At 39.1% G+C, this 25,001-nt stretch overlaps 2 protein-coding genes across 3 annotated transcripts in view; one reads left to right on the forward strand and one right to left on the reverse strand.

The window, feature by feature from the left end:
- Positions 1-3,723: 3,723 nt before the first annotated feature.
- On the forward strand, positions 3,724-19,815 carry col28a1b (collagen, type XXVIII, alpha 1b). Its single transcript, XM_034103215.1, has 35 exons — positions 3,724-3,783; positions 4,230-4,376; positions 5,204-5,769; positions 6,526-6,546; positions 6,638-6,697; positions 6,832-6,885; positions 6,962-7,006; positions 7,080-7,106; positions 7,208-7,252; positions 7,340-7,384; positions 8,444-8,497; positions 9,364-9,432; positions 9,812-9,880; positions 10,858-10,926; positions 11,706-11,774; positions 11,906-11,974; positions 12,228-12,296; positions 12,543-12,611; positions 12,887-12,958; positions 13,065-13,133; positions 13,264-13,335; positions 13,596-13,664; positions 14,262-14,330; positions 14,404-14,472; positions 14,556-14,624; positions 14,965-15,033; positions 15,119-15,187; positions 15,396-15,464; positions 15,728-15,808; positions 15,902-15,937; positions 16,443-16,479; positions 16,553-17,107; positions 17,467-17,654; positions 18,209-18,485; positions 19,271-19,815. Exons 2-35 carry the CDS (start codon positions 4,235-4,237, stop codon positions 19,441-19,443), a joined length of 3,585 nt encoding a protein of 1,194 aa, XP_033959106.1. The 5' UTR covers positions 3,724-3,783; positions 4,230-4,234; the 3' UTR covers positions 19,444-19,815.
- A 1,023-nt stretch (positions 19,816-20,838) lies between these two features.
- Positions 20,839-25,001, reverse strand: part of LOC117460960 (uncharacterized) — a 49,118-nt gene continuing 44,955 nt past the window's right edge. The window contains exons 8-12 of one of the 2 annotated variants that reach the window (XM_034102614.2): positions 22,771-22,856; positions 21,598-21,722; positions 21,395-21,521; positions 21,138-21,271; positions 20,839-21,047 (exon numbers count right to left, since the gene is read on the reverse strand). In XM_034102614.2, coding sequence (XP_033958505.1) covers positions 20,922-21,047; positions 21,138-21,271; positions 21,395-21,521; positions 21,598-21,722; positions 22,771-22,856 — 598 coding nt within the window. In that variant the 3' untranslated portion in view covers positions 20,839-20,921. Of the gene's footprint in view, positions 21,048-21,137; positions 21,272-21,394; positions 21,522-21,597; positions 21,723-22,770; positions 22,917-25,001 lie in introns of both variants that reach the window. The other variant, XM_034102613.2, reaches the window with a different exon arrangement.

The raw sequence follows: 25,001 nt of genomic DNA on the forward strand, positions 1-25,001 counted from the left end.
CCCTCAGGGCTCTGTTCTTGGTCCCCTCCTCTTCTCCTTGTACACAAACTCACTCGGATCAGTCATTAGCCCGCATGGTTTTTCATACCACTGCTACGCTGATGATACCCAACTAATTCTGTCCTTTCCCCGCTCAGAGACCCAGGTCGTCGCACGCATCTCTGCTTGTCTAGCTGACATCTCTCAGTGGATGTCTGCTCATCACCTCCAGCTCAACCTTGACAAGACTGAACTGCTTTTCCTTCCGGGAAAAGATTGCCCCACACTTGACCTAACAATCAACATCGGCACCTCTGTTGTTTCCCAGACTCAGACTGCAAGGGATCTGGGTGTGATCCTAGATAACAACCTGTCCTTCACTGCAAACATCGCTGCTACAACCCGCTGCTGCAGATACACACTTTACAACATCAGGAGGATACGTCCCCAGCTGTCCCAGAAAGCAACGCCGGTTCTGGTCCAGGCTCTCGTCATCTCAAGCCTAGACTACTGCAACTCCCTCCTGGCTGGTCTACCTGCATGTGCCATCCGACCTCTGCAGCTCATCCAGAATGCAGCGGCTCGTCTGGTCTTCAACCTTCCAAAATGTTCCCACATCACTCCGCTCCTCCACTCACTTCACTGGCTTCCAGTAATTGCTAGAATCCACTTCAAAACAATGGTACTTGCATACCATTCTGCGAATGGATCTGGCCCTTCCTACATCCAGGACATGGTTAAACTGTACACCCCAGCACGTGCACTTCGCTCTGCATCAGCCAAACGACTCGCTGCACCCTCGCTGCGAGGGGGACCCAAGTTCCCATCAGCAAAAACACGTGGGTTTGCTATCCTGGCTCCAAAATGGAGGAATGAGCTCCCCATTGAAATCAGGACAGCAGATGGCTTGCACATCTTCCGGCGCAGACTGAAAACTCATCTCTTTCGACTGCACTTCAAGCGATAGAATTACTAACAAATAACTGCTAACAGAGCACTTATATTAATAAAGGACTGGCTTATCTATAGCCAGTTGAGTAGCACTTGAAATGTTTGGCTCTATGAAACCTGATGTACTTATATGATTCTGTTTTCTTCAAGGTTGTATATTCCTGGTCGAATGTACTTATTGTAAGTCGCTTTGGATAAAAGCGTCAGCTAAATGCAATGTAAAAAAACTCTTTAAATTCGTTAGCATAGCTAGCTAACCAGATGCTATTAAAAGATCGCCACTGTGCTTTCAACTAAAGACACAGCCACGCAAACACTGCGGTGTGTACGGCTCCTTATGGGTACTGCAATATTTGAAGAGCTGGAGCGGCCTGACCTACAGTATGGTCCCAGTCCGGCCCTGCTGACACATCACACACCCATACACTACACACACATTACTGATTAAACTGATATCACAATTGAGTTACTCTCTTTAAGGCGAGACACCCCAGGTGAATATGGTAATCTTTTTAACTTAAAGGTATCAGCTAGAAATTTCTCCAGTTAATTACTTACAATAAGGCAATTGTCTTTTGTATTACAAGTTTTCTGAAATAGCATGTTTAATATGCAAATTACCCATTATCTCATTAAATATGCACATATTTTAACACATTTCAGGAATCGAAATCTGAACTTTGGATAAAGCCAGATTCAAAATTATTGTTTCATTTTGTAGTCATATTAGTATCTAAGGCTTTTACAGAAGGGATATTGGATATCTCTTTGTATCACTCCATAAATCAGAAAATACTGTCAACATGCAGCCCTAAAATATCAATTTCCGCCATGTTTTTAGGTGTACAATGTTGTATAATTCAGGCTATGAATTATATATGAACAAACCCTTCTGTAAAAGCCTTCATAATATTGATAGGAATATAATTGGAAGGTTTGGTGTCTCTACGTGCTACTGAAGTTGAAATGTCGAACTCAGAGTAGGAGAAAAAACTCATTTTGAGAAAACGACCTTTAAAGATTGCAGTGAGGCGCTAGCTAAACCCTCCTGTTCTTTGGATGATAGCTTGCGCATCGACGCACTCCGTGAAGGTATTTCATGTTCGGGGTCATTTGTTTTTTGTATAACCTTGCTTCGTGCAAGTGACAATTGTTGTCGTCTTCTCTGCGAACGTTTTTTTCGCCGTTCTTTTGCCATTTTGAGATTTAAATTTCTAGCGGAAAGCTAACCAGGAAGTGTTTTAGCACACCACGTGACGCATCTGAACGAATCACGTTGTCAGAAATTGACACCAGCCAATGAGATCTCGTTTCTTGGTTTAAGACCCCTTTGTGCTTTCACGATTGGTTGCTGATACAAAGGAAATGACCATATTTGCATCCGATGAGATTGTGCAGGAGAGACACAGCTTTCCAACGATATCTCTGTTGACATGGTGCACACAGCGGTCGCGGTACTTTATGTTACGTTAGAATGCTAACTTTTGGTGAATTTAGGAGAAATCTACAGACGCAAATAGACAAACTATAGTAAAATAAACACTTAAATGTGTATTTTGTACGTTTTCCTTCCAAAAGCCTGAAAGAAAACATGTTATAGAATCAAAATAGGGAGAAATGCGGGAGAAATATGACCCCGGGAGGAAACCGGGAGAGGGCTATGAAATCGGGAGTCTCCCGCGAAAATCGGGAGGGTTGGCAACTTGTGTTCAAAAAACAACTACAGAAACAATATTAATATTATAGTTATACTATTTAAAATAATATAGTCTTAATACGGAAACACACAAAAAAACACTATAGTAATACTTTTAAAAACACTATAGTAATAATATGCATCCACTATGACAATATCATGCTATTACTGAGTGTTCTATAGTGCGTTCAAAAAACAACTACAGAAACACTATATATTATACTATAGTTATACTATTTAAAATAATATAGTCTTAATACGGAAACACAAAAAAACCACTATAGTAATACTTTTAAAAACACTATAGTAATAATATGCATCCACTATGACAATATGCGTGTTCTATAGTGTGTTCAAAAAACAACTACAGAAACACTATATATTATACTATAGTTATACTAATATAGGAATACTACAAAGATCTAGATACATGGTATTACTATTGAAATATTCTAGGGCTACTATAGCTAATAAAATGGCACTACAGAAAAAACTATAGTAATACGATAGCCGGGGAAAAATACTATAGAACACTACAAACTTACTATAGGATACTATACAACTCTTATAGTATACTATAGTAATACTATAGTTCATTTTCGTAAGGGAGAACCTGTATTTAACCATTTACCCATCCAAGTATTTCTAAAAGTGACACAGATCGATGTCGATGAGAAGAAGCAGTAAAGTTGCCCTGACAAAAACTCAGTAAGTCTTCTGTTATATGTGTACAGTGCCTCTGTACTATTGTAATGTGCCTAATGTTCATAACTTGCTGTAGCTGACATTATCTTAGAGTTGAAAAATGTAAATAGTGTGTTTACATTATTCTAATATAATTCAAACAATATATATGTATTAAAATAACACAGGTTCATTTGCATTCCTGCAGGAGGTTATTGTGAACTCATGGCGTCAGTGAATAACCACAGTCAGTCAAAAATGAAGTCCTTTCGGTCAGTAGTCATGAGCTCTAAACTAGCTCTGAAATGTTGGAGTGGCCCCAGAGCCCCCGGCCACACAGACACACACCAGCTCATATGCTGGTCCTCACTTTGTCCCAGCCCGGTTTACTGGACATTATTTTGCAGCGAAATGCCACCCATAGGACAGCTAACTGGATTAGAAGCTCTGACTGCAGCTAAATGAGATTCTAGGTAAAAGAACTATTTTTTGCATGACTAACCCTTAATGTGTGTACAAGTAGTTTCACATTACAGTTTGAATAACAGCTCTAATGTATGTTTTACAGCTTGGACAAGTCAATAGCCTCATGTTAGCCAAACTTTAACATTTAAAGATGCTTATTTACTATGAACTGAATAACTTTGTAGATAATTTAGGGTTGCAGCATTTGAGATGTGTGTAGATCAGTATTTGCACATAATAGTCTGGCTTTGAATATTTTCTCTAATTTTAGGTTTATTTAACTCAGTTTATGAGCAATACAATTTGAACAATCAACCAAGAACTTCACAGCATGTATGGTTAGAAGGATGCACGATTGTAACATACAGTATCAAACAGGTGCATTTTGCTACAGCTATAATTAGCTTTGTTTAAGCACTTTATCACTTACAGTAGTGTTACTTTGTTTTTTTAGCTAGAATGAAAATGTTGCTAAGGGGAAACCTGAGGAGTGGATTGGGGATTTGCTTTCTGTTGTTGGCTCTCTCACACGAGGCCACAGGACAGAGAAGAAGGAAAGGACGCAGGAATAACAACAGACTGCGTGACGATGGAGGAAATGGTAATTCTTTATATGATGTATACAATTTTGGTGGTGAAGGTCGGTCAATAGATCCTGATGTTGTAAAAGAGAAAGTTAGTAGGATCAGACATTCAACATCCACAGCTCAAGATAATCAGCTTAAAGGTCCCCTATTATACTGTTTTTCATCAATATAATATAAGTCTCAGATATATATACAAACATGTCTCTGAAGTGTTTGGCTCGAAATACCAAACAGATCATGCATTGTAGCATCCCATAATCCCCTCTGTTTCAGCCCTGTTTCAAAAGTGCTGATTCTTTGTCGGTGGCTCCTTAAAATAAGGAGCCACTCCCCACGCCCCTCTGAGAGATATTTGGTTAAAAATAACACAATGGTGCTCTAGGAGGAGATTCAGGTGATAAGGGGGGGGTTACCTTGGTTGGTGATTGGCTAATGGTTACACAAGCCAAAAAATCGTTATGACATCATAAAGTGGCCAACATCTGATCAGCTCATTTTCACACAGTTTTTTATATAAATGGATCAGGATAAAAAGTGAGCGAAGATTTTTTTCCTGAAACTTTCAGAATCTCTTTACACATAGTCCCACATGTTTATAAAAGACATGAAAAAGTGGATTTTGCATAATAGGTGACCCTTAAATCATAAATAGGAAGATTCTTGTCTGGATGGCATATGTTGAGAATCACATGAATATATCACCCTCTTGTATTTCTATTCAACGTTAGGTTTGTCTGAAGGGATCAGTGTAGGTACAACCTTCAACACCTTTTATCATCCCTAACAGTATTTTACAGTACAGTATTTTACAGGATTCTTTGTCAAACTCCTTCTCTCACAGGTCTGACGTGTTCACTGGAGGTAGCTTTCATTCTGGACAGCTCGGAGAGTGCAAAGATATACCTGTTTGAGAAGCAGAAAGCTTTCGTGTTGAGCTTCAGCACTCGCCTCTCCATGACTCAAATAGACGGCTGGACGCTGAAGATGAGAATGGCAGCTCTTCAATACAGCAGCTTTGTGTCCATGGAGCACCGGTTCTCAGCCTGGAGAGACCTGGATTCATTTCACAATCAAGTAAACGCCATGAACTACATCGGCCACGGCACCTACACCACCTACGCCATCACCAACGTCTCGCAGCTGCTGGTGGAGGAGACGCCGGCCGACAGCGTCAGAGTTGCAGTGCTGATGACTGACGGTGTGGACCACCCCCGGAGCCCTGATGTGATCGCAGCTGCAGCAGAGGCCAAAGGTCACGGCATAAAGTTCTTTGCTGTGGGTCTATCAGACATCGGCCAGCAGAGTAAGAATAACGCCAAGCTCCGGGCCATCGCCAGCACACCTGCTCAGCAGTTTGTCCAAAGTCTTCTCGATCCTCAGCTGGAGGAGAAGCTGATCAAGGAGATGGTGAGAGGTTACTGTGTGTGACTTTACAAATTGATATTTTACACAACATAATAATTATCTAGTTTTTATTTGTTTGTTTGCATGAAACATATAGTTTAACTACTTTTTTAAGAATAAATACATTTGCTATCATGGCTGTTTCTTAAAGTAGTTTAACTTGTTCTCCCCTAGATTTTATATTTTTCTGTAGTTTGTTAAATACATTTTAGTTGCTTATGACCACTCTTTTGCCAAACAGTCTGCAGTCATCAATCACAACCAAATACAAGGCATGATTTCATGTTATCTCTTGAAGGTGCACAAATCCCTGAAATGACGTGCTGTTGCTTGGATTGAAACCACACTTTCTTCTTGGCCCTCCACATGGTTGAGGAGCACTGACAATCCTATGCACACCCAGCAGTCAATCACAGAGACAGCAGCATGCAAAGGGGTTTATATTCCCCTTTTTATGAACTGTATGTCCTCACAGCAAGTTCACTTCTCAGTGACACAGTGAACTTGCTTAGGGGGGCTTTCCCGCCTGCTTAGCATTTTCCACACACACAGAAATGTCAAATATCTGCAGTATGTCAGAAGCTGTCTGAGAGAGTGGCAAGGCTTGTTCTGCTTTCCAGAAATGTGTGATATTATTCATTCACAATTATAGCTTGCAAGACAGACACAACATAGTGGTGAAAGAAGTCAATATCTAAGGTTGATTTATATTTCCTGAGTGAACTGCCATTAACATTCTGTGTCTTTTGTTCTGAAAAGGGTGCACTTGCCTATGAAGGGGTGAGTTTTCCAATGCAATGCAGTATTTTGGTTCATTAATAACTGGTTTGTGAAGATGGATGTACTGACTTTTGTCTGTTCTCTCTTTTAGTGTCCAAAGGCTCAAGTGTGTACGTGTGAAAGAGGAGAAAGGGGCCTTCAAGGAAGTCAAGTGAGTTCCATACAAGAAGTGTCATTTCTTACCAAAAGTATAGGATAGTCATTCTGTATTCCCTCATCACAAACATGCATGGCATCAGCTCTTCCTTTATCATCTGACCAAGACTTAACAATTTCTAATTCCAGGGTAGAAAAGGGGACCCAGGCTACACAGGGCCACCTGGTGTAAAAGGAGCGAGGGTAAGTCATCACACAAAGTCACAAACTATGTTAGTGTCTGATTTCATGCGACTCATTGTAAGCTGGTTTCTTTAAGGGTGAGTCTGGCTCCAACGGTCGACCTGGAGGTGATGGTCCAGAGGTAAAAAAATGAACAACAGACATTGTTATTATTAGAAGAAATTCAGATTTTACAACTTTCCAACATTTCACAGGGCCATCCAGGTTATAAGGGCAACAAGGTGCGTGACAATTATCTTTTGCAACATCATTATCAGTTGTTTTCTTCTCTTGACATATATTGACAAGTCCTAAGAAATTAATCTTTGGTTTGGTCTTTTAGGGGGGGACAGGAGACTGTGGCACTCCTGGGGAGAAGGGTGACATTGTATGAACAGCATCAACAATATTATTTGAATCAATACCACATAAAGGTATGTGGGTCTCTTGTAATGAATTGAGTGTCATTTCACAGGGACCTGAGGGACCTGCAGGCCAGCGAGGAACAAAGGGAGAACAGGTACAGCACATTTATAGTTGAACACTATAATGTAATGTTGTTGTGAACATTTTTGACTCTAGAAATATAGAAGTTTTGCAGAGAAATTCCAAATTTAGAAAAAAAAAAATCCTAAACGTTTTTGATTTTAATATAAAATAAGGTCGAACTTATATTAACCCAAAGGAAATTGTTGTGTTGCAAAAAAAAGTAAAGTGTGCCAAATAAATATGAAATAAATGAAGTGCCATCATAAGGTTAAACTTTAAATTGGTACAATACGTTTATTTGTGACAAAATACCTGCAAAATATTGACAGCAGTATTTTGTGTACTTTGCCTTTTGCTAAATGCTTGACACTTCTATAGCGAACATGGAAAATATGATAGATGCTAAACATGTTAGCATTGTCACTGTGCATATGTTAGCATGCTATAGTTAGCATTAAGGCAAGCAGCCTCAAAGAGTCTTAGTTTCATCATTTTTATTGATTTATAATATGATACATTCAATCACTTTTTTTATTTGTCAATGTATTCCACACCAGTTTAGCAGTAAAGGAGCAATTTCCTGGTTTTTGAAACTTTTCCCAGACAGACATCACAATGAGTCGAATAAGAAAGTTAAGTCTCTCTTAAATATGAAAAATGGAAGTGGAATTTGTCTCTCATTCATCTCTGCACTAATGGAATGTGAATATTGGTTTATGGGTAATCCTGATACTAATGTGGCTATCCAAAGCAGTGAATCCAGGCTTGCAGGATATTATTCTTCTGCAGGAACAGACTTTGTGTGGTGGGATTAGTGCACGGACCTGGCCGACCAGCACTTCTCTTCCTCCTCTGTGCTACTGGCATAGTGTCTGTATGATCTTTGTTTTTGTGAGCTTGGCCAGAGAATTTAAGGACATGAAAGCTGAACATGTTGATTTTAGTGATTTCAGTGGTGTTGGCTTGGTCATATGAAGTGGGGGCCCCCAGTTGTTTTGAGAAGACACTGCACAGATAGTTATGAGTGTTGTTAAAGCTAACATGTATGATGTATTGCGGGACTGTATAAGACTTTGAATATGTTTTGCAGGGAGTACTAGGATTTACAGGAGACACAGGCCCTGAAGGAGCAGCAGGACCCAAAGTAAGTTAACCCAAGATCTTGAGATGCATTGACATTTATGGAATTGTAAACTCTGTCTGCTTTCATTTTCTCTGTGATAGTTCCTAACAGCAACAGTTGGATTGGCTGGATTTCATTCGCAGAGATTTCCAGACGTGACAACCCCTAGTGGTAGTAACAAAAAAGATAGTGGCAGAAAAGCAACATGCTGGAATTGTAGGAATCTGTTTTAGAGGATGAAGTCAGAATCCATATTTATTATTTTTCAAGTTTTTACCAAAAATATTCTACTTATCATTTCTTTGAGAAATAAAGTAATTTGATTTCTTGATGATAGTAAACTGTTTCATAAACACACATTCCAAAATGCAGAGCAGTCAGTTACATCATGATTATGGTCAACCAAAGGATTTAGTCATTTAAGATCATTTTGTAATTTGGTGATATTTTTCAATAGTTCAGCATTCCCAGGACACAGTCCCACGTATTGTTTTGTGAGGTAGAAACAACCTTTAAAATGTGTGCACAGCGCTGATGAGATGCCGAAGGCTTCATCACCATATCTGTCCCAAAGCTTCTTAACAAAGATGTCTTTATATACAGATGAAATGTAATATCATTTATAGCACATCTAGAAAAAGTACAGACATTAGCTAAGTTTTACAGAAGGAACAAAGGACTGGTATTTATTTCCGAGATGCCTCAAAATGTTGAATGCAGACTTAGATTTGTTTGTATTATACCATATTTATTAAATGAATACTGTAAACAAATATATTTTTTTAGTGCAGACAGAGGCATCTGTTAACTTATTTGCATTTATCCAACAACTCTTTGAACAGCCATCATGTGACATGCAAATCTCTGAACCTGTTTCCTTGCCACAGGGCGACCGAGGGCCCAACGGTGCTGCAGGATCACCGGGGGACATTGGTATTGGATTTCCTGGAGCCAAGGTAACACTTTTTAATCAACATCACCTATTAAACATCATCTATAGTCATAACATCTTCATAAAACAAATGTATGACTAAATATCTTCAGGGTACCTTTTTCTTACATAATGTAATACATGATATCCATAATGTAAATGCCACGATGGGGTAAAATCTCTTTGTAATTCTCACTGGAGTTACAGAACATTTAAGGACAACTCAAGCAGCCACAAGTATTGTTGGATTAGATAAACCTTAATAAAGCTGCTTTCCCCTAACACACATTTAATAAGGGCCAGAGATTGAATAAATTATATCACTTTTTAATAATTTATTGAAAAACGTTTTGACATGTTTAAAGTGTTGAAAGTTGTTGAGTTGTGCTGTGTAATACTTACAGGGTGAACAAGGCCTTCAGGGAAGATCAGGTCCTTCAGGTCCTGTTGGGATAGGAGAACCAGGACTACCTGTGAGTATGAAAATATTCGTATATTGTACCGACACATCAAGGTGTGTAAATTGCTTTAATGCCCATTCTATGCATAACAGTGTCTTGATAGGATAACACTTTGTATAAATACTCTTTTACAACTTTCAAATGTACTTTAGTATAGGCCACAATTAGGCTGTCATCACAAAAAGGTTAATCAAAAGTAATAATCCTCATTAGGCAGAGAGCATTTCTCTTTTGAGAGAGTTATATATATATATATATATATATATATGTATATATATATATATGTATATGTATATGTGTAATGGAGTAATATTACTTGACGCATAAGCACATCTTGTTGAGGTGGAGTTCATTTTTGCTTTATTATACACTGTTGGACAGTTAGATCTATAACAATGCTTCAAACTTTATAAACTGATCTCATGTGGTGTTTTAATAAGAACATTCAAAGCAAATAGTAACTTCAGTTTCCAGAGAAATGTAGTGAAGGTTCAAACCTTTCCCCCTGAAATAAAGAAGCATACAATGGAACAACTCAAGGTAAAGGTGCAGTGAAATTGTACTCAAGTACAGTACTTGAGTACATGTATTGTAACCTTCCACCACAGAGAGCAATTTTTATGTTGAAAATTAAAGATCTGAATAGAAACTTTATTCTGAAGAGCGAAGAAGATAAATCATGTATATATGGAATATTGTTTTTCCATCTGTTTTCCTTTGATATTACGCATTATTTAAAAGTTTCCAAGTTGTCAAACATAAGCACACATGAGCAAGTTCAGAGCACTTTCCTCACATCCAAATATGCTGGGAATTTAAATTTTAAACACAATTCAACTCCATGCTGCCACCTGGAGCACACAAAATGAAGTTGTTCAAGAGCGCACCTTCACTCTGTCTTGTGTTAAACCAAATCTATGTTTGATGTTGGTATTTATTGAGGCCTTCACATATTAAGACTTTTTTTAAAAGTTGTTTTTTTATTCCAGGGTCCACCAGGACCAGCCGCAGTGCGAGGAATCCCAGGACCAACGGGCGAGGGGCTTCCAGGGCCGAAGGTGGGTTAAGTTTTAAACCATGTATTGACCGAACCAATGGTTCTCAATAATGTGCAGATAGGACATACTTGTCATTCTTACTATCTACTGCAATTTGAAGCAACATTTGAAATAATGGTTACATTGAGTTAAAGGGGCAAATGAATTCATGCAAATGATTTGGTTGTAAACAATTGAATATTCTTTACTTAATATGTTTAACACATTCCATCCTCTTCATTTTAAACACTGCACAGCTTTTTCTAATTTAAAACAGGTACATTTTAAGATATATGTTTTAAGTTTTTCATCTTTTTGATATTTATGATTCTTGATTTCATTTTGTTCATATTGACTTTTATGCGACAAAATACCAAGGCACATTCCTGCAAAAAGGTTATGGTCAGTAGTTATTTTTATTAGTATATAATACTTTGTATGTGTACTATAATTGCTTTTTCATATTTTTGTATGGTATTTTTATTATGTCTTCTTTTATTCAGAAGAGGGGTTGAAATAGACGGTATCATTCTGCATTTTGAAATGGGAGTGAAGGAACGCTATAACCTCTGTGCAGTTGCATCTCTTTATATTTATTGCAGGTACATAGCAAAAGAGAATGAATTACATAAATCACAACCAGAACACGTGTCACTGATTGCTGAAAAACATTGTGTAATTGCTTAGGAATTTACATTATTGGCTTTTTCATAACGTCACATATGAAACATGCTGCACATGTGTGAAGCTTATGGAAGATTGTGTCTACAGTAAGTCACATTTTCAAACTTTTGTTTCAGGGGGATCGAGGATATGAGGGTCCCAGAGGAAATCGTGGGCTTGCTGGCATTGGGGTTAAAGGCGACAAGGTATAAATGTCTTATTTGTTTACTCAACGTGATGAAAATGTATGCGGATCCTGCAACATTAACTATACTTCGAGTACTCGCCCAGGTCTCATAGATCACTGCATCTCTTGAATATAATCATCTTTTTTCAGGGAGGTTACGGGCCGTATGGGGTTCAAGGTCCAGTTGGTGCTCCTGGTTTAGGAAATCAAGGAGAAAAGGTACTAGTTACATTAATGCATGTCAAACTGTTAGGTAAAGAAAATAATTCACACCTTTAAATTAAAAAAACTGATTAGAAAACTTTTAGATCAGCTTGAAAATGCATTGTCTCAAAGCCGAAAACAGGGCTGTTTTTGTCTGCATCTCTTTTGAGAGATGACTGGTTATACTGGACAGTATCAGGGGGTATTTCAGTGAATACCTTGACTTTTCATACTTTCAGTAATAATATTGACATACTATTAAATGCAGGGGGATCAAGGCCCAGTTGGACCTGCAGGCCCCAGAGGAGCTCAAGGTATCGGAATAACAGGAACAAAGGTAAGACAAAACGAGGGGGGGGGGCCTCCTTGAACGACTATAACATTTCAGAAACAGAAACTCAGATGCTAATTGTGATTGACATGTTGCTGATTTTCCCTCCTGATTGCATCTAAATCGTTTTGAATATTTTATCTAATAAATATGCCTGCGACTCCCAGCTGGCTTGTCAATCAAATGCAGGTGAATTTCATGATGCAATTTGTGAATATTTTGTTGAATACATTTGTCCCTGGTTATTTTCAGGGGAATCAGGGACTCCCAGGTGAGCCTGGACTGACAGGTGAACGAGGTGTTGGACAACCAGGACCCAAAGTAAGTCCTCTAAAATGTACCGCACTACTTTCTCATCATTCTATACAGTACCGCCAGTGTGCCTTTTTTTTTAATATGCGTTCTTGCTGAGAGTTGGACAGGAAGATTGATTCCACTTTCATATGTGTTTGCTTAATACAATACGAAGCTAGAGCTAAGCCCGTGTCCAATGTTATCCAAAAGTGACTTTCTAAATAAACTGGTAATTTTAATATTGCTTTCATACTTTTGTTCCATATCCTCAAATGCACTTGCTCCTCCCCTTCCTCTCTCAGGGTGACCCGGGGTCAGATGGGCCACCAGGTATACCAAGTGAGCCAGCAGAGGATGGAGCCCCAGGACAAAAGGTGACATTAAACCTAAACATGTTTTCTCTTGTGCACATAGGCCTACATAATACATCAATATTTATTACCAGTCTTTGCTTCATTGTCTGTTTCTAAATGACGGCAGGGGGACGTTGGGTTACCGGGGCCCAGGGGACCTGACGGGGCTCCTGGTAAAGGCACTCCTGGAGGGAAGGTAACAGAATCACAGTTGATGTGTATAGAACGTTCTTCTGTGATTTACAGATATTATGATTCAATGATCTTAAATGATATGATCACCTAAAGCTTAACTCAAAGTTGATGATTTTGAGTTATTTTGGCAGGGGGACAGAGGGGACAGAGCGAGCAGAGGACTGCCAGGTGCAGTCGGTCTTGTGGGGCCAATGGGGTCAAAGGTAAGAATAATAATAATAATAATTTTCAGCTGCTTTCTAGTAACTTTTCAGAGGGAAACATTGTATGTTTTGCTCGAAAAACATTTAGTTAAAGAATGTTACTCGAGCAATGTTGATCATAATTACAAAATATGATCAACAAATAAAATATATATATGATGTATAGATTATAATACAAAGCAGTAAATACCATATATTGACTGCACATGTCTGATTCCCATGTTCCCTCGTCAATTTCAAGTCAAATGTTTCCTTTTTAGGGGGAACCCGGAAAGATGGGGCCACCGGGGGCAACAGGACCACCAGGGAGGGGTGTAGCTGGAGAGAAGGTAAAGTCTATATGGTGCAAACAAACAGCTGCTGTAATAGTAAGAGTAGAAATAAATGTTGGTCTCTAACACATTTCACGAAAGGAATACTCTAATAACAAATATAAATGTAATTAAAGGGAACACATATTGACCAAAACTGTGTAGTTCCTCAGGTTTATATACCTTTCTTTTTTTCCACCCAAAACCTTTTATTAGGCTTCACAACCAAAGGGGCATACATTATTATTGTATAAAGTGTTCTAAACTTTTATACAATAATAATCCTACACCTATACAAAACCTCAGTTTTAGGTGCTTACCACCTTATTTTGTTTAAAGTAAAAAATCTGTTCATTATATTATATTCCCCTAAATTCTACGTACTATTGCATTGAATAAATAAACAGTATGTTGTTTAGTTTGTGATAATATGATTGAAGAACAATTCCTATAGCTAGTTAGTTTTGTATCTTTTGCCCCATAGTTCCACACAGTAAGTAATTTATTTAAATATGAAACAACAATACTGTAAACATGGCAAGTTCTGATTCAAGATATCTACAACTGTAACTGTCAACAGCTTTGATCAATTCAATCTACCTCTGGTTATTTCAGGGAGAACCGGGACTACGTGGTCCAGCTGGAGCTGTGGGAGAGACGGGAAGGGGTTTCCCTGGACCCAAGGTGAGTTCAGGTTTCCTTCACTGATCCTCTTAAGAAAAGTATAAATATAACAGTGGCACCATTTGGTTTGTAGGGGGACAAAGGGCCTGCAGGGCCTGCTGGGATACCTGGACTTAAAGGTGACGTTTACCCCGGCCCTCCAGTGAGTATCAACACACCACAGTCCCTCTTTTAACACTTTACACTCAGCAATATTTAATTTATTTTACACAATGTCTTATTAAGGGACTTCTGGGGCCCCTTGGTCTGACAGGAGAGACCGGATCAGATGGCGTAGGTCTACCTGGACCAAAGGTAACGATTCATCTCAGTAAAAAACATAAAATAGGTCATTAATTACATTATCGTTAATTTCTGTTATACAAATTCTCTTGACATAGTGGTATTTTATTCACAGTCGTACTAGTTTAGCTTTTCACTTTGTTGCTGAGTTTATAAAGATCTTGTTGTTTTATGCATTACAACAAATATTGTGACATGAGGGGGGTCAAAAGATACATTTTGGTAAAGTTTTACTCTTAAATGTATGAGCCTGATATTTTCCAAGCAAGTTTTCTTTTCCATTTGTCTGAGATTAGATTACTGTGATTATTGAAAGATATCTATAAATGTTATCAATCAATTTTCTGTTCAGGGAGATAGAGGCTTGTCTGGACCTCCTGGACCCACTGGACCACCAGGAATTACCCTAATTGGTCCCAAGGTAATCTGTCCTGTTCAAAATAATGGATTGCATGTGATTATATTACCCTTTAAATACAGAGAGACACAGTTGTTTTATTTTGCAGGGTTCAGTTGGCCAAAGGGGACCGCCTGGTGCACAGGGGTTACCTGGAGAGGGCATCCAAGGAGAAAAGGTAACATGTTCAGCTACCAGACATTAAATGTTTGATTATCACCTAGCTGTATTAAGTTACGTTTATGAATGGGAATGTATTTTCTTTGCTGCCTCGTTTAGTAGAAACCCATTAAGTCTAGGAAACCAGGCTCATGTGCTTAAAAGAAGAAGAAGAAGAAACTTTCCTTTAGTTCTCCTTGACACTGACTATCTCTCTCTTTCTGCAGGGGGAGACTGGATTTCATGGGATCGCTGGACCCAGAGGTCCTCCTGGACAAGGTCTGCAGGGGGACAAGGTAACAATATAATGTCAGCAACTGTATTATGAACACACAAAGTGACAGTAGACCTAGCAAAAATGAAAATCTGCATGAAATTAAAACTAAACGTGTTATTTGAGAGGCTTCAAACAAATGGGAAACAAAACTGCATCACTTAGAAAAATATATCTCGTAAGATGCATACAGAAAGCATACAACATGCTGTTGACAGGATGGGATATCCCTTTCTATCACAGCCCTACTGTGTGATTCAAGATAATGTGTCTTTCCTCTTGCAGGGGGATCGAGGGTTCAGAGGTGAGAAAGGCACCAGGGGAGACGGAGGAGGACCTGGAGAGCACGGAGTCAGTGGACCTATGGTAATGGGATCAGATTCCTAAAAAGATGTAAGCCCTCATGAAATTAGTCAATATGTGAACAGCTAAAAAATGTCAATCTTTTTTAAATCACAGGGTAGAACTGGACAAAAAGGAGATCCTGGACTTACAGTAAGTAAAGTGCACCACTCATTGAAGAATATCGGGACATAGCTTTGTTTTTGCTTCTTTTCAAACAGAGCCATACATGTCAACCATCTGGTTTTAGGTAATGTGTGTATACAGGGTTAAGGTTAGTGTATTTTTATTTCAAAGTGTTCATATCCACATCCGATGAACATGGACGAGTCTTCGCCATTTATTTTATAGAATACACAATATTAGGGGATACTCATCATTTGAAGTTGAAGGGTCTCTGAGGGTAGTAGACGTATTATTGAGGTAAGACAGGGGATCAGACATTTGAAGGAAGCATAAAGTAAATAAAGTTATCCAACTCTGGATAAGCGTAAAAAATTAATGGATGTTTGAAGGTGGTCTAAATAATTTTCCAACGGATTTCGATTCAAACATCCTTACATTAAAAAGGTGAAAGCAAGAAGAAGCTAATGTCTTTACTGTAACTCAGAGACAATTAAGTTTGTATTACAAGTATTGCACTTTCTTTCTTTCACAGAGGGAAGATATCATACAAATCGTGAGATCCATATGCAGTAAGTAATCAGAAGCTGAATTGTTGTCAATCCTTTATGTCCACGTGTCTATAACCTGTCGCTGTTTCATTAGGTTGTGGAGTTACATGCCGCAAAACCCCCTTGGAGCTGATTTTTGTGATCGACAGCTCTGAGAGTATGGGCCCTGACAACTTCAACCTGGTCAAAGACTTTGTAAACTCCCTAATCGACCGAGCCTCTGTCAGCCGGGACACCACACGGGTGGGTGTTGTCGTCTACAGCCACATCAACATGGTGGTGGTCAGCCTCAGACAGGAAGCCACTCGTGATGAGATCAAGTCTGCAGTGCGCTCCATGACCTACCTGGGTGAGGGGACGTTCACAGGTAGTGCCATTAAACAGGCCAACCAGGTGTTCAAGGGTGCACGGGCAGGTGTGAGGAAGATGGCCATCATCATCACCGACGGGCAGGCCGATAAAAGAGACAAAGTCAGTCTGAAGAGTGCGGTATCAGAAGCTCATGGGAGTGACATCGAGATGTTTGTGATCGGCTTGGTGAATGAGAGCGACCCTCTGTATGAGGAGTTCAAAAAGGAGATCAATCTCATGGCCTCTGACCCCGACAGCAACCACGTGTACCTGATCAATGAATTCAAAACACTTCATGGTAAGCAATCCATGTTATCAAATTAGAACCATAGGTCTACAAAGAACAAGGAATTTGCCTGAGTGATTTGTTAAAAAAATGTTTTAAAGTGGAAAAGTGCTCAAACGAGTTGAATCTCACTCAATTGTCTCTTCCAGCTCCCTCTCAACCAAGAGGGCAGGAAACTCTGTGCTATATATCTGGTATTAAAGTAAACTGCAGATGGTTCAAAACTAGAGCAAATAGTCCACATTTTGTTCAATAACTTGAGTCTGCGAAAACTAACACCATGATGCTCATTATGACTTCTATGGCTGTACGTACCTACACAGAGGAGTAAATGACTTCATATTTACTTTTTTGGTCTTTTGATCCTAAAGCTCTGGAGAGAGAACTGCTGAGTCAGATCTGTGAGGACGGCTGGGAAAGGCATTTGTTCAGCTCTGTCCCGAGTTCCAGACTGTCTCCAGGAATTCCCGATTTATCCGATAATGTTCGTGAACCTCCATACAGGACGGATACTGACACGCCCACCTTCACAGGAGACTTCAGGAGGGTTCAGATAGTGGTGAGGAGAATAAATCAGTAAATGTTTTTATCTACTGTGTAACAACAGTTTAGTGTATCAATGGGAACAATTAGGAAGTCGGTCATTACTTTTTATAAAGACGTTCATTGTTCCCAGAGGATACATCTTGATGACTTTAGTGATCCCTTTACTTTTCTTCTGGTGCCAAAAGTAGCACAAATCTTTATTCATCTAATTAAAGCTAAATATTTACTAAACAGACAGAAATAGGCAGAAAGTTGTTACCTAAATTCATTGTCCCCAGAAGATGAATCCTAATGAATTTAGTGATTCTCTGACTTTTCCTCTAGCTCTATAATGAGGTGGACATTGTGGTTTGAGTTAAATGTATCTAAAACTATTGAATGATTACAATTTTAGTTTGGGCATTCATGAACCCCTCAGGATTCATTTGGTAACTTTTCAGTAAATCGTCTCGGTACGTCTCAGGGTTTTCATATAGCCTAGTAAATGGAACCGTCTCAGGTGTTATAACATCATGATTGTATTATCTTACCTGGATAAATAAAAGGTTTAAAACGTTACTGTTACAGCCCGGCCTTCCAGCGCCACAACCCGACAGAGAACCCATCACTCCACAGAGACCAAAGACAGACGACAGAAGCTCCTCACAGATTCATAGATGGCCATTCTTTGACATGGATCCTTTCAGACCCGTCACAGAGTCCTTCCCACAGTTTGACATGAAGGACCCCAAACGTGTGGTGATGACGGGAGTTATCGGGCCGGCAGGTCCAACTCTGATGACACCGCCCCGGTTTACTATCCTTCCAACTACTCCACTGCCGCTGTCTGAAACCAACATACCTGGTAATTGCTGAAGAGATTAGAGAATGAAGAAATAATAGGTTCAAATGTTACAAATCAAGTCGTAAAATGGTAATGTCCAAGCGTCTGAAATAAGAAAGGTTCAAAACACAAAAGTATGCAAAAATGTAAGGAATAGTTTAACCTTTTATCCTCACAAAACGTTAGATGAGAAGCTTGTTATTAGTAGCTGTATGTATAGCAGTTGGGAGCTAGTTATCTTAGCTTGGAAAAGATAAGTCAACATTTCAAATATCTACATGAAAGTGATAAACCGAAATTATCTGTAATAAAAAAAAATGCAATTTTTGAATTGTATCTAAAAAGTGTTACTTACATGTTTCTGTAGTAGCCGCTCACACATTTAAAATAAGCCTTGCTAGCAGTGAGGCTCTAGATGTGGTGATGTCAGTCTTTTGGTTTGGTCCAGACTAAAATATCTCAGCATCTCCTCGAAGTTGATTGATTTGCACGGACATTAATGGTCCCCAGAGGATGAATCATACTGACTCGGAGATCCTCTAACATTTGTGGCAGTAAAGGAAGTGGTAATTTTAAGTCAAATATCTCAAAAACTATTGCTTGCAGATTTTTCTTCTTGCAAAACTATCTGGAAAAATGTTTAATTTGTCTAAACATTATACCTGTAAAACTAATTTCAAGTTTTACTTTGTTTGTATATACATATTTAGTCAAAATGTTTGCCTGCTAACCCACTACACACTACTACATGGCTAAATAATGTTTAAGTCTACTTAAAATGTCCGCTTCTTCTTTTTGTTGTCTAGCTGAGGGCTGCGACCAGGCGCTAGATCCAGGGCCGTGCCGGGACTACGTGGTGAAGTGGTACTACGACCCCATAGCTAATTCCTGCGCTCAATTCTGGTTTGGAGGCTGTTCAGGAAACAGAAACCAGTTTGAGACTGAGAAGAGCTGCAGAGAAACCTGCGCCAAAGTCTAACATCCCCATGTATCACCAGTCACAAATAAAACCTTCTGTCCTCCACAGTTGCCTTCGCCATGAGGATCACTTCAAAGTCAGCGCCTTAGTATTCTTCTTGTAGCTACTTCGACCTTGATCGAGAAGATAAACACCATTCTTTATAAAAGATGCATCATTAAACCTAATTAGCCCAAAATGTTGATTGAAGTTCTACATTTTTCAGTACGATTAGTACTCTTAAATGTGTTTTTTCCTTTTGGCCTGAGAGATGTGTGTATTAATTTTATAAACTAAGCTAATACAGAGAAAAGAATGCCTGTGATGTTACTTGCATACTGTGGAAGAGTTCTGCTGAAATTAAACTTTGTAACCACTAACCTTTCTATTTAGAAAAAGTAACCATTTTGTATGTTGCAATAATGTATTTGTTACTTAATGTTGTGAGTTTATTGTATTTGTTTTTAATACTGTGAAATGTGATTCATGAAAAAACTTAAGCAAATAAACTTATGTCATGCACTGAAGGTAGACTTATCTTCGTTTTAGTTGTTCTGGACCTAAATAAACGCAAGGTGAAGCATACCTACAATCTACATGATTGTATTTGGACATGCAACTAAGAAAATGTTTCAATGTGAATTTGATCACATAATTGTTTGTATTGTTTAACTTGAATAATTGCATTGGAAAACTGAATCTGAATAGCATAATTTGTCATTGAACACATTAGTTTGGAACTGAAGTTCACTACACTTCAAACAGAATCTAATACTTTGGGGAACAAATGTATTTAATCCTCACAAAATGTATTTCTCTATATATTTCCACATTCACTATATTTTTTAATAGATAACTCAACTTAAACTGTGAGCTACTAACTAATAAATTACATTTTAAATGATCTCCGATTCAGTCTTTCAATGCAAATGATCAAATTAAACAACACCAATTCAAATGTGATTCTCATTAATTTTCTTGCGATATAAACCTGCTTTTTAAACATTACATATCTGCAGTTGGCCCATCCTCGCTACACAAATCGGTTCAGAACCGTAAAATAAAATAAAAGAACAAAAAGCAGGAAGATGACTGAGAAACACTTAAATCACCTCAAACTTTCAAGTTGGACATGATTACATGTAATTAGTGAGGAGAGGCGGCTGCTCTCAGAACAATGCATCTTCAGCTTAAAGCATAACAAGCACATGGAGTGCCTACTCAGCTACAAGGCTTTTTGGTGGTGACTTAGGGTTACGTCTTGAGATAAAATGCAAATGGGATGACCGGGCTGGGCGAGAGCTTGGTTGGTGATATTTTCCATGAGCGCTGTTTTTATCATTTGAAAGCCTCTAGATAACCTCCGGTCCAGCAAGTTAATAAAACCAGAGTCAAAGTAATGGAGACAGTAATAAAAACCGTAGAAAAATACTTTCTATATTTGACTTTGATCGTACATCAAGTGTTACATTCATTATTTGAAGTTTTCCAGATTGACATCATTTGTAAAAGACAAGAAGAGAAGACATGATGATGTATCCAGGATCCTGAGATGGATTAGGATCCTTTCCTTCGAACAAGCCAAAGTAGACAATCGTGTTTGAATTAAACTCGCTCATGTTCAGCTGAAAGAGGACAGAAACAATGAGGTTACACACACTCAGTAAATATATACAGAATCAGCGGTTCATTTTTTTTGTTATCAAGGGCCGTACCTGTGTGGTGATATCCGTCCTCCAGGGGTCGACCTGCAGTCCATCACACCATCCTCCTCGTCCGTACAGCCATGTGCCGTGCTCGTTTGGTACCGCGCCCTCTTTCACTCTCAGGGTGCAGCCCAAAGGTGATCCTAATGGTTCCCCACCAAACAGATATGAAAAAGGACAATAAATTAATTTAAATGGAACTCAAAGTAGGATAGTTTGTCAACTACCTTCAGTAAATGTTCCTTAAAATATTATATATATAATACCAGCAGAATCGAATATGAGAGTGTTGTTAAAAACATTGTTGATCAAGAAGTTGTGGGAGGTGACGCAAAATTCTCCACAGTGGTTGTCATCGTAGCCGTGAGCTGTGATGATGGCGTATAACTCCACCTGAGGACAGACACACAGCAGCTGACGGACAGGAAATATTTAAATAGTTAATAATGATCGGCATCAGATCTGTTACCTTTTTGGTTGATGCCGGGATGTGCACTTCGGTTGGCTTAAATCTTTTGTTGTAGTTTTTGTCAAAGGTTCCCCCATTGTACAGTGCCATAACTCTGAATGGGCGGAGTGTCTCTACACGATAATCTGCAACACAAAATGCTTTGCATTTAATTAAAATGTTTACAAAATACTAGGAGGTGATAAAGTATTGATCTAGCAAAACCACAGAGTAAAGAAATACTCTTTTACAAGTAACATTCCTTTATTCAAGATTAAATAATAAGCATCCAAATATACTTTAAAGAAGAGTAGGTGTATATTTTGGTAAGGTTTTTTGGTTGGTGTTGTGCTGGCATAGGTAGCTTGTGAATTTCACAAAGGAATCATCAAAGTCTTATCTTTATCAAAATTAATATATTTTGATGATGATTTATTTATTGACAACATTTGTATTAGTCTGAATCTGCCAAGTTACTAATAACTCATGCTGTCCAAAAACAAAAGTCAGTAAATACACAATTTTTGTGTGGGATGTAAACAGTTAAAACAAGTAAAGTGCTGAAATATGTTTTTGGGCATAAAATGTGCATCTTACCAAATGTAATCTAAAATCTAATTATCTAATTTCTAATCATGCCCAATAGACTCCTGTCAAAACATCACGTGTCCTAAACATACAGGCTGCACTCTGTTTTTAAGGAAGCTGAGTCAAAGTATTTCCAGGAACTAAGTTTGTCACTTTTATCCAGACATCTTCCAGTAACAGACTGTTCCTTCCTGCGCTCTACTTTTGAAAGATCCAGCAGAGAGAGAAAATGGATAGAAAGTGCTCTGTGATGATTTTATGTCAGAGGGCAGCTCTCCATTGTCACAGTGGGAGGGTTGAGATCTGAGCATGAAATATTCTCTGAGCTGATAGTTTGGTGTTAAAAAACACATAGCTGGTGTTAGTTCTGACAACGAGGGTGCGAGATGCACATAGTTTTAGCCCAAGATATTGGATCTTTTGGATTTTTGATGTTCCTGAAACAAATCATGAGTAACAAATGCTTCCTTCAGTAGAAATGCCCAAATCTGACCCGGTCTAATTTTTTCTAACCATTTGCACTAACCACATCCTGTGAGAAAACAATTCTGTACTCCTCAGATTGAGCAAAAATTAAAAGGTTCACTGTGTTATGACACTTTCTACCTGTCTTGTTGCTGACACTCAACCTCAGGTTGAGGGAGGCGATCCACGGCATCGCCCACCACACCGTCTTCATGGTGAGGGTACACCTGTTGCCGTCCAGCAGGGGGATCAGAGGAGACACGTCTGTCAGCCAGCGCCCAGTACCTCTGAAATTTTTTAAAATACAGAACCATCAAATCACACATATCAGAAAAAACAGGCTGGTATTTAAGAGGAATACTTTGACATTTTGGGAAATGCGCATATTTGAAAGAAATTGAAACTAGAGCAGATGATTGTTATTGTTGAGAGGGGTATCATTCTTTTCCTTTAACTCTAGGGAAGAAAAGTATCAATGAGTAGTTTCCAAACTATTCCTTATATTTTGGTGACAGTTACGGGACATAATTCACTGTGTCATACAGTGTGTGTTGCAACCCGGACCCGTTAGTGAGGGTACCGGGGTGAGAGTTCATTCATGCTAGCTGGTTACAGGGCAGCTCATGTACTCACGTTGTCTGGATTAATAATAATAAAGTGTGGAAATCCATTCTGAATGCACCGCCTCTGTTCATCGGCTCTACACTGGTGACCCTGACATTTTCGTGAAAGTTTCCGAAGACGCAATGAACATGGCTGATCGCGATGTTTTTGTAAAGCTGCCGGAATTTTGGGAGCATGCCGCTGTGGCGTGGTTTGCACACATGGAGGCGCACTTCGCCTGCCGACAAGTCCGTGATGGGGATTTGAAATACATAAATACTTAAAGAGCCTGTGACACGGTTTTCTCCCATCATCCAAACCCATCAATTTGAGTACATATTGTCCCCTTGAAAACCGTTACTGAACTGATTTGGGATATTTGTACTTTGATAACCATTAATCTGCCTTCAATGTTGACAATTTTCTGGATCTTCTCGCGGATTCTTCAAGTCCCGCCAAATGATGGGTGACGTCATTGCGGGCACAGCGCTCCAGCTGCACCGTCCAGGATCCCAGCATCTGCATGTAAACCTTTATATATATACAGTCAGATGTAAACGCACGACGGTGCACACAGCAGCAAGCTCAGACAGCGATGACAGGTTAATGTTGAACGTGTCTGAGAGCTCATATGAGGCTGAAGGATCGGTTTATGTTGTATCTGTTAGAAGTTTAGGAATGAGGTGCGTCAATATGGGCGATCATATGGTCATGTAGCCAGTGGTGGACTGGGACTAAAAATCATCCCGGGACTCTCGACCGGCCCACTTCGGTACCGCTAGTAAATTGTCAACGGGGGAGGGGGGATGTAAAATACAAATATAATGTATAATATCTGTGTCTTTGACATTAGCGCTGCTCGCCACTGTGCCCTGTACTACGAAGCCAGTTGAACAGACCCTGGATATGTTTGAGTAACAAACAAACTAACAACAAACTAACAAACGAGATCTCGCTAAGCGGTCCTACGACGCTGGTTATCAACTCGGTAAATCAAGCCAGGGTTTCTCTCTCCAGCTGAGAGCGCGTTCACGTCTAAAACACGAGTGGATCTGACTTTAATTACATTTGTCTCGAGTGTTTCGTCAACATAATGTGTTAAATAATACTTCTGCATCCAGTCTGTGACACTGTGAGTGTTGCACGGCCAGGTGAGGCTGGAGAAGCTGACTCAGATAAGGAAATATATGATATATTATGATATTATATGATCGATGATCTGATTTTAATATCTATATGAATGATCTATCGGATGATTTAAGTGTCTGTAAAACAGGGTGTGTGATTGGTAATGTGATTGTAAACCATCTTATGTATGCCGATGATCTGGCAATTGTTTCTCCTAGCAGTGCTGGTTTTCAACATTGCTAAATGTTTGTTCTGATTACGGAGTCAAATTTGACGTTAAATACAATGCTAAGAAGAGCGCTGTAATGATCTGTAGAGCAACAGGGGATAAGAACCTTTGTTTTCCAACATTCTATCTGTCAGGACAGGTGCTGTCTGTTTGCTGTAACACGAAGTATCTGGGACACATCATCACAGATGAAATGGCTGATGATGATGACATGTATAGACAGCGGCGTGTCTTATATATACAAGCCAACATGTTGGCTAGAAAATTCTCTTGGTGTTCAGATAGGTTAAGGTGAACCTCTTTAGAGCGTATTGCACTCCTCTCTATACTGCCCCCTTGTGGGTCAAGTATAAGAAGGCGAGCCTCCGGAAGCTCCAGGTTGCATATAATGACTGTTTGCGTATACTGCTTA

This window comes from Pseudochaenichthys georgianus, chromosome 16 (assembly GCF_902827115.2).
Source record: "Pseudochaenichthys georgianus chromosome 16, fPseGeo1.2, whole genome shotgun sequence".
Taxonomy (NCBI): domain Eukaryota; kingdom Metazoa; phylum Chordata; class Actinopteri; order Perciformes; family Channichthyidae; genus Pseudochaenichthys; species Pseudochaenichthys georgianus.

Coding starts and splice junctions, on each gene's coding strand:
- col28a1b (XM_034103215.1), top strand. CDS start 4,235: ATGAAAATGTTGCTAAGGGGAAACCTGAGGAGTGGATTGGGGATTTGC. Junction 6,698..6,831: donor GGGGCCTTCAAGGAAGTCAA/GTGAGTTCCATA, acceptor TTCTAATTCCAG/GGTAGAAAAGGGGACCCAGG. Junction 8,498..9,363: donor AAGGAGCAGCAGGACCCAAA/GTAAGTTAACCC, acceptor TCCTTGCCACAG/GGCGACCGAGGGCCCAACGG.